General features: G+C 43.1%; 1 protein-coding gene across 1 annotated transcript; it reads left to right on the forward strand.

Annotated features, from left to right (window-relative positions):
* The first annotated feature begins 3,054 nt into the window (after positions 1-3,054).
* Positions 3,055-11,090, forward strand: LOC143987833 (olfactory receptor 6C1-like). Its single transcript, XM_077486896.1, has 2 exons — positions 3,055-3,236; positions 10,122-11,090. The coding sequence occupies exon 2, from the start codon at positions 10,143-10,145 to the stop codon at positions 11,088-11,090; it is 948 nt and encodes a 315-aa protein (XP_077343022.1). The 5' UTR covers positions 3,055-3,236; positions 10,122-10,142.
* Positions 11,091-12,295: the final 1,205 nt, after the last annotated feature.

The raw sequence follows: 12,295 nt of genomic DNA on the forward strand, positions 1-12,295 counted from the left end.
GGTGTTCTCTAATACAGCCACCTGCAGGAGTTAGTGGGTGTTGTGTGCCTCCAGCACAGCACAATATGCACCTGTATCTACCCTTTTTTTGCTAGTGTTCTATAATAAAGGCATCTGCAGGAGTTGTTTTGTGCCTCCTGCACAGCACAGTATACACCGGTATCTACCCTTTAATTGCTGGTGTTCTATAATAAAGACATCTGCAGGAGTTAGTGGGTGTTGTGTGCCTCCAGCACAGCACAATATACACCTGTATCTACCCTTTATTGCTGGTGTTCTTTAATACGCCATCTGCAGGAGATAGTGGGTGTTGTGTGCCTCCAGCGCAGTATACACCTGTATCTACCCTTTATTGCTGTTCTCAAATAGAGCCATCTGCAGGAGTTAGTGGGTGTTGTGTGCCTCCAGCACAGCACACTATACACCTGTATCTACCCTTTATTGCTGATGTTCTCTAATACAGCCATCTGCAGGAGTTAGTGGGTTTTGTGTGCCTCCAGCACAGCACAGTATACACCTGTATCTACCCTTTAATTGCTGGTGTTCTCTAATAGAGCCATCTGCAGGAGTTAGTGGGTGTTGTGTGCCTCCAGCACAGCACAATATACATCTGTATCTACCCTTTATTGCTGGTGTTCTGTCATACAGGCATCTGCAGAAGTTAGTGGGTGTTGTGGGCCTCCAGCACAATATACCCTACCCATTTGCTGGTTTTCCCATCTCCCTGCAGGCCATTATCATGTCTGGAAGGCCAACAAGGAGAGGCAGACAGGCACGAGCCAATAAAAGAGGGCAAGCAGTCTAGAGACAACAGTGCTGGCCGTGGACGCGGTGCATCATCATCAGCACGTGGAAATGGGACACGCTTCTCCTTATTTTCGGCAGCTGGACGTGTTGAGCCGCATCATGACGAAGACTTGGTAGAGTGGATGACCAAGATCCTCCTCATCCTCTCTCACCCAGGCTCAGGGTACTAGCAAAGCAGCTGCCAACGCATCCTCTTCCCTTGTCTCAATGTCATCATCAGTCACTCCTTCCCTAGACCCAGGGGCGTAACTATAGGGGGTGCAGCAGTCGCGACCGCAACCGGGCCCTGTGATGCAGGGGGCCCATGCAGCCCCCTCTACATATGGCCAGCAGCAGCATAAGCAGCTAGGGGTACCAGTACACCATGCACACGGGTGGCTGGAGGTGGAGGGTGACTAGCAGAGCTCCATGCTCGACTATAGCACTGGCTGCTCTTTAGTTGTGCATTCCCCGCATGACCTGTGTCCTCGGCCGGCTCCTAAGAGTACCCCTCTCCTGCTCCATGCATTGCCGCTCAGTCCGATGTCTGTTCTCCCCAGCCAGTGTCCCGCCCCCCGAGTCTGGCCCAAACTGCACTGCATACTTCTCCCGGGTAAACAAACTTTAAGCACACAGATGCAGTGCCACCCTATGAGAGCCGGCTCCCCGGAGGACACTGCAGGCTTGTCTGCCAGTCCCCCACCTCCCCTGGGGACAGGGATCCCTTCTCACCTGGGGGCAGTAACTTCATCTGCGCTGGAGAAAAGGACCTCATCTCTTCTGGGGACGGGGACCCCATCCTGCCTAGGGACAGTCCCCCAATGGGGCACCTAAAAATAAAAAATAAAATAATAAAAAAAACTACTGATACCAGTGGTGGAACTACAGGGCTCACAAAAGTCATACCTGTGACCACGCCTTGGAGTTCCACCGCCGGACTCGGAGGGAAGGGCCCTGGCTGGAGTTCAGGGGGGCCCTTCATGGTTTCTTGCATCGGGGCCCTGAAGGTTCTAGTTACGCCACTGCCTAGACTCACCATGTCCTCCTGAGGAGTCCCCCAAACTGTTTGAGCACAGTGTTGGGTACATGCATCCAGAAGGATGCCCAGTGTTTTGTAGGCTCTGATGATGATACTCAGCTAGAGGAAGGCAGTAGCATGAGCGCAGAGAGAGGGGATTCTCAAGAAGGACAGCAATCTGGTAGTCATGTTCCACCAGCTGCAGCATACAGCCAGGTTTGTTCCAGTGATGGGAAGTAGGTTATGGGCCAGTTCACACCACGTGCCATTCAGTGTGTTTTTTTCTGCATCAACAATACATGGATAGTAGGTTATATGGTTTTCGATAGTGCAGTCAGTTCCAGTGTGCTTCAGTTCCAGAAAAATTAGTAGAACAGGCTGCTTTTTTTTCTGCTCTGAACTGTACTGGAACGTGGTAAAACGCATCAAAAACGTATCGGAATGCACCTAACTGCACCAAAAATGCACTGAAACAGACATGTCCTTATTTATGGCCAGTTCACACCAGATGCAGTTCTGTTCAGTTCCGTGCGCTTTTTTTCTGCACTAAAAATGTATGCACAGTGTTTTCCATCTATTCCAATGGCTCTAGTTCACACCATGCAGTCAGTTTCCGGTCAGTTTCTGCACTGAAAACTGGTTGCATGGTGTGAACTAGAGCCATTGAAATACAGGGAAAACACTGGGCATGCATTTTAAAGTGAAGAAAAAAGAGGGGGAAAAAATGCACTGGAATGCTTAAAAAAAATGAGCATACAGAAAAGGATCCGGAATGCATCCGGAATTAATTTCTATGGCGTGAGCTGCCCCTTAATGGTTTTCAATGGCGTAGTTCACACCAGGGCTTGCAGTTCCAGTGCTTTCCAGGAAAAAAAAAAAAAGTAGAACATGCACTGGACTGTACTGGAACCCTGTAAAATGCATCAAAAATGCACTGAAATTACATGTGTTCTTAGGTTAAGAAAAAAAGAGGAGGAAAAAATGCACAGGACTGCATCAAAAACACACTAAAAATGCATCAAAAAATGCACCGGAAAAGCACATGCAGAAAAGCATCTGGAACGCACACTGGCCCTTAATCTTAAATAATAGATAATCTTAGATAATAGAACTATTTTCCTCACAAACACATCCCAGTTAAACCAGAAATCCTCTGAGTCTTTATGTCCTGATAGGGATGTATTCCCAAGCCACCAACGTATTATTTAATCCACAGTCAGAAACAAACAGTCATACATTAAAAGAACTGGCTCTGTGCCCTTCTGTCTGTATTTTTTGAGGCACTGAGAAATATTAATCGTAGAGATCATTTATTTAGCTTCGCCTTATCCACGGCTAAACCACGAGAGGAAGACTTTCAGTCATCAGACTGTCATGAAATCATACATCTGGGCTTGATGAATTTTTTCTCAGTTGAATCCTCCTACCCCGGGTAAATCATCAATCGTACAAAGTAAACCTCCGATTAAAAATTATACAGGAGCTGCCACAGCTAAATTCCTTCTAAAAATGTTACCATTCAACCACTATCTTTATTGCTTTAATAAGAAATACAGAAATCTTTGTACACTCTGCAACAATTTTCTTTCATGAAAGATTTCCTGTAAATTTAAATTTGTAAATCTGAATAAATTTATATATATATATATATATATATATATATATATATATATATATATATATATATATATTGCAACTTACCAGCCATCACATCTAAGTCCTTGTACACACGGTCGGAGATTCTGACGGAATGTGTCCAATCGGACCGTTTTGTCAGATATTCCGACTGTGTGTGGTCTCCGACGGACCAAGTTTTCCAATTTGTTGGTAAAATTTTCCGACAAAATGTTCTGATCGGACATACTCCGATCATGTGTAGAGAATTCCGATCGGACAAAGTGCCACGCATGCTCAGATCAAATTCCTACACCAAAGCTATTGGCTACTAGCGTGAACGTAGTCCCGTCGTAACGAAATAACGCCATTACGTCGGATTTTCCGACAACTTTGTCCGGCCGTGTGTATGCAACAGTTTCGGGCATAATCCGTCGGACAAAATCCGACGGACAAAATCCAACGGATTTGGTTGTCAGAATCTCCGACCGTGTGTACAAGGGCTAAGTATTGGTAATCTGCAATATATTACATTTTTCTTTGGGTTTTGATACACATTAACAATCATGAACAGCTTGGATTGGTGAGTTGTTGTCGTTTTTCTGTGTTCCTGTCTCCCTTCTTATATTCTTTCTTGACTGTTGAATGCAATAAAGACTGGTCTGCAGTGCACCTCAATACAGGCCACATTTACCCCCTTCCTGCCCAGGCCAATTTTTAGCTTTCAGGGCTCTCACACTTTGAATGCAACACTGTACCCAAATTATTATCATTTTGTTCACACAAATATAACTTGCTTTAGTGGTATTTTTTATTTTTTTGCTAAATAAATGAAAAAAGACCATTTATTGGTATAAAATTTTGCAACTAAATAATCTTTCTTTGTTAATTTAGGCCAAAATGTATTCTACTACATTTCTTTAGTGAAAATAACCCAAATCAGTATATACAGTTTTGCTCATAAGTTTACACACCCTGGCATAATTTATGAAATTTCTCAACTATTTTTCAAAGAATAGGAATGATAACAATTTAAATCATAAAAACAACAGAAACGACCCGAATTACCCAGATCAAAAGTTTACATACCCCAGTTTTTAATACCTTTAACATCAATGACAGCTTGAAGTCTTTTGTGGTATTTGTGGATGAGGCTCTTTATCTTCTCGGATGGTAAAGCTGCCCATTCCTCTTGGCAAAAAGCCTCCAGTTCATGTAAATTCTTGGGCTGTCTTGCATGAAATGTACATTTGAGATCTCCCCAGAGTGGTTCAATGATATTGAGGTCAGGAGACTGAGGTGGCCACTCCAGAACCTTCACTTTAATCTGCTGTAGTCATTGACAGGTGGACTTGGCCTTGTGTTTTGGATCATTGTCATGTTGGAATGTCCAATTATGTCCCATGTGCAGCTTCCTGCCTGATGAATGCAAATGTTCCTCCAGTATTTTTTGATAACATACTGCATTCATGTAGCCATCAATTTTGACCAAATTTCCTGTGCCTTTGTAGCTCACACATCCCCAAAATATTAGTGATCCACTTTTCAACATAGGCCTTGTTGACTCCTATCCAAATGTAGTGTTTATGGTTGTGGCCAAAAAGCTCAATTTTGGTCTCATCACTCCAAATGACTTGAGGTTTGAGGCTTGTCTCTGTGGTTTTTGGCATATTGTAAGTGGGATACTTTGAGGCATTTGCGTAGTAATGGCTTTCTTATGGCAACTCAACCATGCAGCCCATCTTTCTTCACGTTCCTCCTTATTGTACATCTTGAAACAGCCACACCACATGTTTTCACAGAGTCCTGTATTTCACCTGAAGTTATTTGGGGGGTTTTCTTTGCATCCCGAACAATGTTCCTGGCAGTTGTGGTTGAAATTTTAGTTGGTCTACCTGACCGTGGTTTGGTTTCAACAGAACCCCTCATTTTCCACTTCTTGGTTAGCGTTTGAACACGACATTCTCAATTCCTTGGATATCTATTTATATCCCTTTCCTGTTTTATACAGTTCAACTACCTTTTCCCGCAGATGCTTTGACAATTCTTTTGCTCCCATGACTCAGAATCTAGAAATGTCAGTGCAGCATTGGATGGAAGATGCAAGGGTTTGTCAGGAGTCGAGAAACTCATTGACCTTTTATACACACACTAATTACAAGCAAACAGATCACAGGTGAGGATGGTTACATTTAATAGCCATTCAACCCCCTTTGTGTCAACTTGTATGCATGTTATCAGGACAAAATCACCAGGGTATGTAAACTTTTGATCAGGGTCCTTTGGTTAGTTCCTGTTGTCATTATGATTTAAAAAGAGTAAACACAGTTGATTCATAATAAATGGCTTCAGCCAAACACTAACCATGAGTGAAAGACATGTTTTTTGTGCTATCATTCATATTCTCTGAAAAACAGCCAAGAAATAATTTTGCCAGGGTATGTAAACTTATGACCACAACTGTATTATTTAATCTGTAGGGAAGTTATACAGCCCTCAAACTATGGTATGAGTATACAGTGCCTTGAAAAAGTATTCATACCCCTTGAAATTCTCCACATTTTGTCATGTTACAACCAAAAATGTAAATGTATTTTCTTGGGATTTTATGTGATAGACCAACACAAAGTGGAACATAATTGTGAAGTGGAAGGAAAATGATAAATAGTTTTCATTTTTCTTTACAAATAAATATGTGAAAAATGTGGAATTTGTATTCATTCCCCTTTACTTCAATACCCCTAAGATCTAGTGGAACCAATTGCCTTCAAAAGTCAACAAATTAGTAAATAAAATCCACGTGTAATTTAATCTCAGCATAAATACAGCTGTTCTGTGAAGCCCTCAGAGATTTGTTAGGGAACCTTAGTGAACAAACAGCATCATGAAGGCCAAGGAACACACTAGACAGGTCAGGGATAAAGTTGTGGAGAAGTTTAAACCAGGGTTAGGTTATAAAACATATCCCGAGCTTTGAACATCTCATGGAGCACTGTTCAATCCATCATCTGAAAATAGAAAGAGTATGGCACAATTGCAAACCAAACAAGACATGGCCGTCCACCTAAACTGACCAGCCGGGCAAGGAGAGCATTCATCAGAGAAGCAGCCAAGAGGTCCATGGTAACTCTGGAGGGGCTGCAGAGATCCACAGCTCAGGTGGGAGAATCTGTCCACATGACAACTATTAGTCGTCTCTCCACAAATCTGCCCTTTATGGAAGAGTGACAAGAAGAAAGCCATTGACTGGTGACATTACGTAAAAAATTCACAATTTTTTTTTTTAACACATGTTGACCAGAGCAATATAATGTTACCATACTACTCTGTGGAAGTGATCAGAATTTTTTTTTTACATATTATGTTTGCATATATCTGCAGCAATGAATTTCATTGCTATATGCAAGCATTTTATTGAATGATTTAGTTTGTTTGTTGTGATTAGCTGGCTAATCACATGGCACAGATGGGCCATAAATGGGTCTGTGCCATGTGATCACCATGACCAATCACAGCTAGCAACACAATTGTATACAATGGATGATTTGACAGGAAGCCATCAATTATTTTCAGCTATCATGTGACCTGCTTTGATTGGTTACAGCAGCCACATGGTACCCACAGCGGGCCGGTACAGTGACTAGTCATCGCCCGGTGGACCCACCCAGTGAAAGAACATGCTGCTGCGTGGGCCCACGGTGGAGCACAGGGTGCGATCTCAGAGGATGTCATATGACGTCCACCCGGTTCAGGCATCATCCGCCCGGGAACAGGTTAAAGTGGTATTAAACCCAAAACGAAAAGTGTAATATATTGCAGCTTACCAATCATTAGATGTGGTGGCTGCATTCATTTTCTTTTTTAGGCTTTTTCTCCCCTCTATTTTTATCTGGTGATGTGAGCAGTAACAAACCACCTGTATTAGAGCTCCCCTACTCTGGAGCAACAGAGGCACCTTTGGACAGCAACATTGTCAGTCCGGGGGGGGGGGGGGGGGGGATTTTTTAGATGTACGATCATATTTAAATACACTAACAAATTGAAGCCAGACTCCTTTGGAGATAAAGGGTTTTACATAAATAAAAACAGCTGATTGTTGTAATCCTCCTGGGCCGTGGTTTGCCTCAATCCTCTAACTGCTAGATCTGCAGGAAAGCTTGTTCTGCTGAAAAACAACAGACTTACAAAGAAATCATTAGTAATGTAACATATTTCATTATATCAAGATTATTCAGGAAATCTTTATTTTGTTTTTTCATACTCTTAAATATTACATAATATTTGAATGTCTTAATCAATAATGTCTTACCTCACGATCAATTCTATAATTGTAAGCACATATGAGTATTCTGAATTGTACAATACTCAATATTAATTTATTGTACTCAATTTCATTGAACTTAATAAAGTATTTTTGACAAGAAAAAAGAACAGACTTCTTGTTCGGGTCACCAAATAAAAGAAAGAAGGCCTAAAAAAGAAAACTAATGCAGCCATCACATCTAAGAATTGGTAAGCTGCAATATAAAAAAGTGTTTCCTTTTGGGCTTATTACTGCTTTAAGATTGATGGATACATAAATAGTTTGGTCTTTCATTGGACATTTTTTAGTTTCAATATTATGCCCGTGTGTCCCAGCAGACAGCACGGCGGGACAGGAAACAGCATAGACTCCAGTGGGAGACTATGCCCAGAAGAGGGTGCAAATACCTGTCTTAGACAGGTATCTGCATCCCCCTCCCCCCTGAAAGGTGGCAACTGTGACACCGGAGGGGGGGGAGGGTTCCAATGAGCGGAAGTTCCACTTTAGGGTGGAACCCCACTTTAAAGACTAGCTACTATTATATATACCACCCTTTCTCAACCAGGGTTCCATGGAACCCTAGGATTCCTTCAGAGGTTGCTAGGGGTTCCTTGAGCAATGAGCAGTCTCTTCCTTTCAGTTAAGTAATCACCGTTAACAATGATCCTTTCCTAGTTGCCATCTGCCCAGTTTCCATCACACTAATGTACCATGAGCTGTAGATATTATACATATTAGTGGGGTTCCCTTGGACCAGAAAATATTATCAAGGATTCCTCCATTTTGAAAAGGTTGGGGAGAACTGATCTATACCATGATCTGGAAGAACCTTCAAAGCAGTGGCAGCTGGTGTTTTTTTCTTTTGGGGGGCAGCAAACAACTACCCCCCCGGTGGGATGGTGGCAACCCCCCCTTGGGGAGGATGGTTGGAATATCAAAGCCCTGCACTTACCCCATCTAGGAAGCAGGCAGGCAGCGTGTCTGACAAGCGGCAGCTTTCTTTCTTCCTCCTGTGTATTATGTCGGCTTCTGCTGTGTATCTCCCTCCTCTTCCTCCTTCTCCTCCTCCTCCTAGGAGTCCAATAGGAACACCTGACCTTTCAGCCAATCGGGAACGGTATCAGACCCTCGCTTTTTGATTGGTGGAGATGCAATACAGTGTTAGAATAGTTAATATTAATTCGCTATTCTAACGCACATGGGTAGGCTTCAAGTGCAATGCTTTTGTGACCAGTGCCCACCCTATTTTTAAGCCTATTAGTGCCTCTGGCTCTAATCAGGTGCTTAACCCCCCCCCACTGCTGTAATTCATGCGCCCAGTGTCCTGAAAGTGGTTGTAAACCCTTACAAACCACTTTGACCTACAGGTAAGCCTAGATTAAGGCTTACCTGTAGGTCCAAGAAATATCTCCCAAACCTATACGGTTTAGGAGATATTTGCCCGAAGACGGGCACCGCTGTCTACGGTGCATGCGCCGTAGACAGCGGCGAGCAGGCGCACTGAGCACGGCATCCTCGATGACGAAGATGCCGTGCAATGCCGCGCTTCTCGGCTCCCGTGTGCATGCGCGGGAGTGACGTCATCGCAGCTTTGCCGAATTACAGCGGCGGAGCTGCGAGACCCCACCGAGAAGATGGATGCGCCGGACTACAGGGGACAGCGGTGACTTCGCTGGCTCCTGTGTCAGGTAAGTGACACATAATGGAAGACTATGCGATGCATAGTAGTCCATTATGCTTTGCCTTTGCAGGGAATGAAAGAGGAAGTAAACTCATCAGGGTTTACTTCCTCTTGAAAGGGGCCAGACGCATGACTAGGTGGTGGCAGCGGGGGTGGAAAGGGGAGGCAGTGCCCCTACGCCCCCTAATAGATGGGCCGCCCCTGCTTCAAAGATAACATAGTTGTCAGTGGTGTATCTAATATTACGTTTGTTAAAATACTTACTGTTTACTTAAGCCCCGTACACACGAGCGGACTTTTCGACATCCAAACTCCGACGGACTGAGTCCCTCGGACTATCCGATCGTGTGTGGGCTGCAACGGACTTTAGCTTCGCTAAAGTCTGACGGACTTTAGAAATGAAGCATGCTTTAAATTTTCCCGTCGGAACTCCACCGGACCCGGTCCCCTTCGAAAAATTCGCTCGTGTGTGTGCTACTCCGACGGACTAATACCGACGCTAGGGCAGCTATTGGCTACTGTCTATGAACTTCCTACGTCGAATCCAGTCGTACGTCATCACGTTCGACTCCGTCGGAGTTTGGTGTGATGGTGTGTGTCCAAGTCCGTTCGGTCGAAAAATCCGCCAGAACTCCGTCGGAACTCCAGCGGAACTCCGTCGGAGGTTTGTCAGATTTAATCCCTCTCGTGTGTACGGGGCATAACAATATATGTTCCAGATCAAAAACAAAGCAAAGGAGATGATGAATCAGACAAGTTGGAACTATTTCATCATTCAAGGGATTTCTGATGTGCCAGAACACCAAATTGTCACCTTTATTTTTATTCTTCTCACTTATCTCCTTGCTCTTGGTGGAAACCTGCTCATTCTTCTCTTGGTGTACATGAACCCTCATCTTCACATTCCCATGTACATTTTCCTTTGTAACTTAGCTATCTTGGATGTGTCATGTTCTACAGTTACGCAGCATAATCTATTTGCCATGTTTGTAACAGGGGATAAAAAGATTTCTTTCTATTCTTGTATGTCTCAGATTTACTTCTTTTCATCACTCACTGCTACCGAGCTGTTCCTACTGACAGTGATGAGTTATGATCGATATATAGCCATCTGCCATCCCTTACATTATGTGACGGTCATGAACTCTGAAAGTTGTTCCGCGTTGTTCTTGGTGAGCTGGCTGATGGGATTTATTGCAATTGTACCATACATTGTGTTGTTGTTACGGATTTCTTGCTATAAGTGCAATGTTATCAATCACTTCTTCTGCGATATGAAACCAGTTATGGAACTCTCCTGCAGTGACACGTTTGGACTGGAAGTCTTGATTTTCACGGAAGGTATATTCTTTTTAAGCCTAACCCCATTTGTTCTTACCTTTATCTCTTATGTTTTCATTATTGTTACGATAATGAGGATCCCTACCAACTCAGGTAGACGTAAAGCATTCTACACTTGCTCGTCACACCTGATGGTGGTCACTCTTCTTTATGGGACTCTTTTCTGCCAGTACCTTAGGCCAGCTTCAACTGACAATATAAAATCCAATAAAGTGTTCTCGCTTTTCAACACAGCTATTGTTCCTGTATTAAACCCCATGATATACAGCCTAAAGAATGAAGATGTCAAATTAGCCATAAAAGGAATAATGACATGTTTTAAGACAAGTGTAATAAAAAATGAATAACATTAATAAAAAAGTAAATGTTACAACTTGTTTATACTTGGAATGAAGTAATTATTAAAAAAAATATTGTTTAAGATTCCTAATGAGATCCCCCCCCCTTCCTCAGCCCATTACCAGGCCCCTTGGGTCTGGTATGGATATTAAGGGGAACCCCGCACCAAAATTTAAAAAAAAAGGCATGGGGCCCCCAGGCCATATGTTCTCTGAACAGCAGTATACAAGCGGTCCCTGGGTTACAAACAAGATAGGAATTGTAGGTTTGTTCTTAAGTTGAATCTGTTTGTAATTTGGAACAGGTACATTTTTTAAGTGTAGCTCCAGCCAAAAAATCTATTTTTCAACTTTTTGGTTAATATAGGGAAGGGTTATCACCACTGTAACTTTTGTTTTGCTGTCTGTGCCCCTGTTCAGATGATTTCACCTCACTTTCATTCTCAATGACAATTGGAGTTTGAAAAATTTGGGTTATTAGGGAAACAAGGATTAGGGATAAAGCATCAGTGGAGACACTTTTTTCCCATATTAACTCTTACAGGAGAGAATTTCCCTTCCTAGGTGTAGATGTCCTCTCACTTCCTGTTTTCTCCCTCCGTTTGTAAGTAGGAGTCATTTATAAGTCGGATGTTCAAAAACAGGGGACCACCTGTATGTACTGTACGGCCTGCCCTATATACTATATATGTGGAAAAGTGGTGTTGGTGGTACTAGAACACTGTAAGCCCTTACAGTTACTCTTGGTGGGTGCTGGAATGGGTCCTGCTGTGAAATATTATATCAAGAATTGTAATAACATGCCCCTGTTAAACAGGGGCATACAAATTGGGCCTTTGGTGGTGGTGGTGTCACAACACTGTAAGCCCTCACAGTTACCATTGGTGGGCGCAGGAACAGGCCCTGCTGTAAAATATTATATCAAGAATTGTAATTACATGCCACTGTTAAACATGGGCAGAAAAATTGGGCCTTTGATGGTGGTGGTGCCACAACACTGTACGCCTTCACAGTTACTCATGGTGGGAGCAGGAACGGGCCCTGCTGTGAAATATTAGATCAAACATTGTAATTACACGCTCCTGTTGAAAAGGGGCAGATAATTTAGGCCTTAGGCAGTGGTGGTTGTGCCATAACACACTAACCCATTACAGATTCTCTTGTTGAGCGCAGGAATGAGCCCTGCTGTGAAATATTAGAGCAAAAATAGTAAT

This window comes from Lithobates pipiens, unplaced genomic scaffold (genome assembly GCF_037356315.1).
Source record: "Lithobates pipiens isolate NorthernLeopardFrog02 unplaced genomic scaffold, aLitPip1_a1.2 Scaffold_1, whole genome shotgun sequence".
NCBI classification, from domain to species: Eukaryota; Metazoa; Chordata; class Amphibia; order Anura; family Ranidae; genus Lithobates; species Lithobates pipiens.

Excerpts from the sequence above, each read along its gene's own strand:
- LOC143987833 (XM_077486896.1), top strand. The coding sequence starts at position 10,143 with ATGATGAATCAGACAAGTTGGAACTATTTCATCATTCAAGGGATTTCT.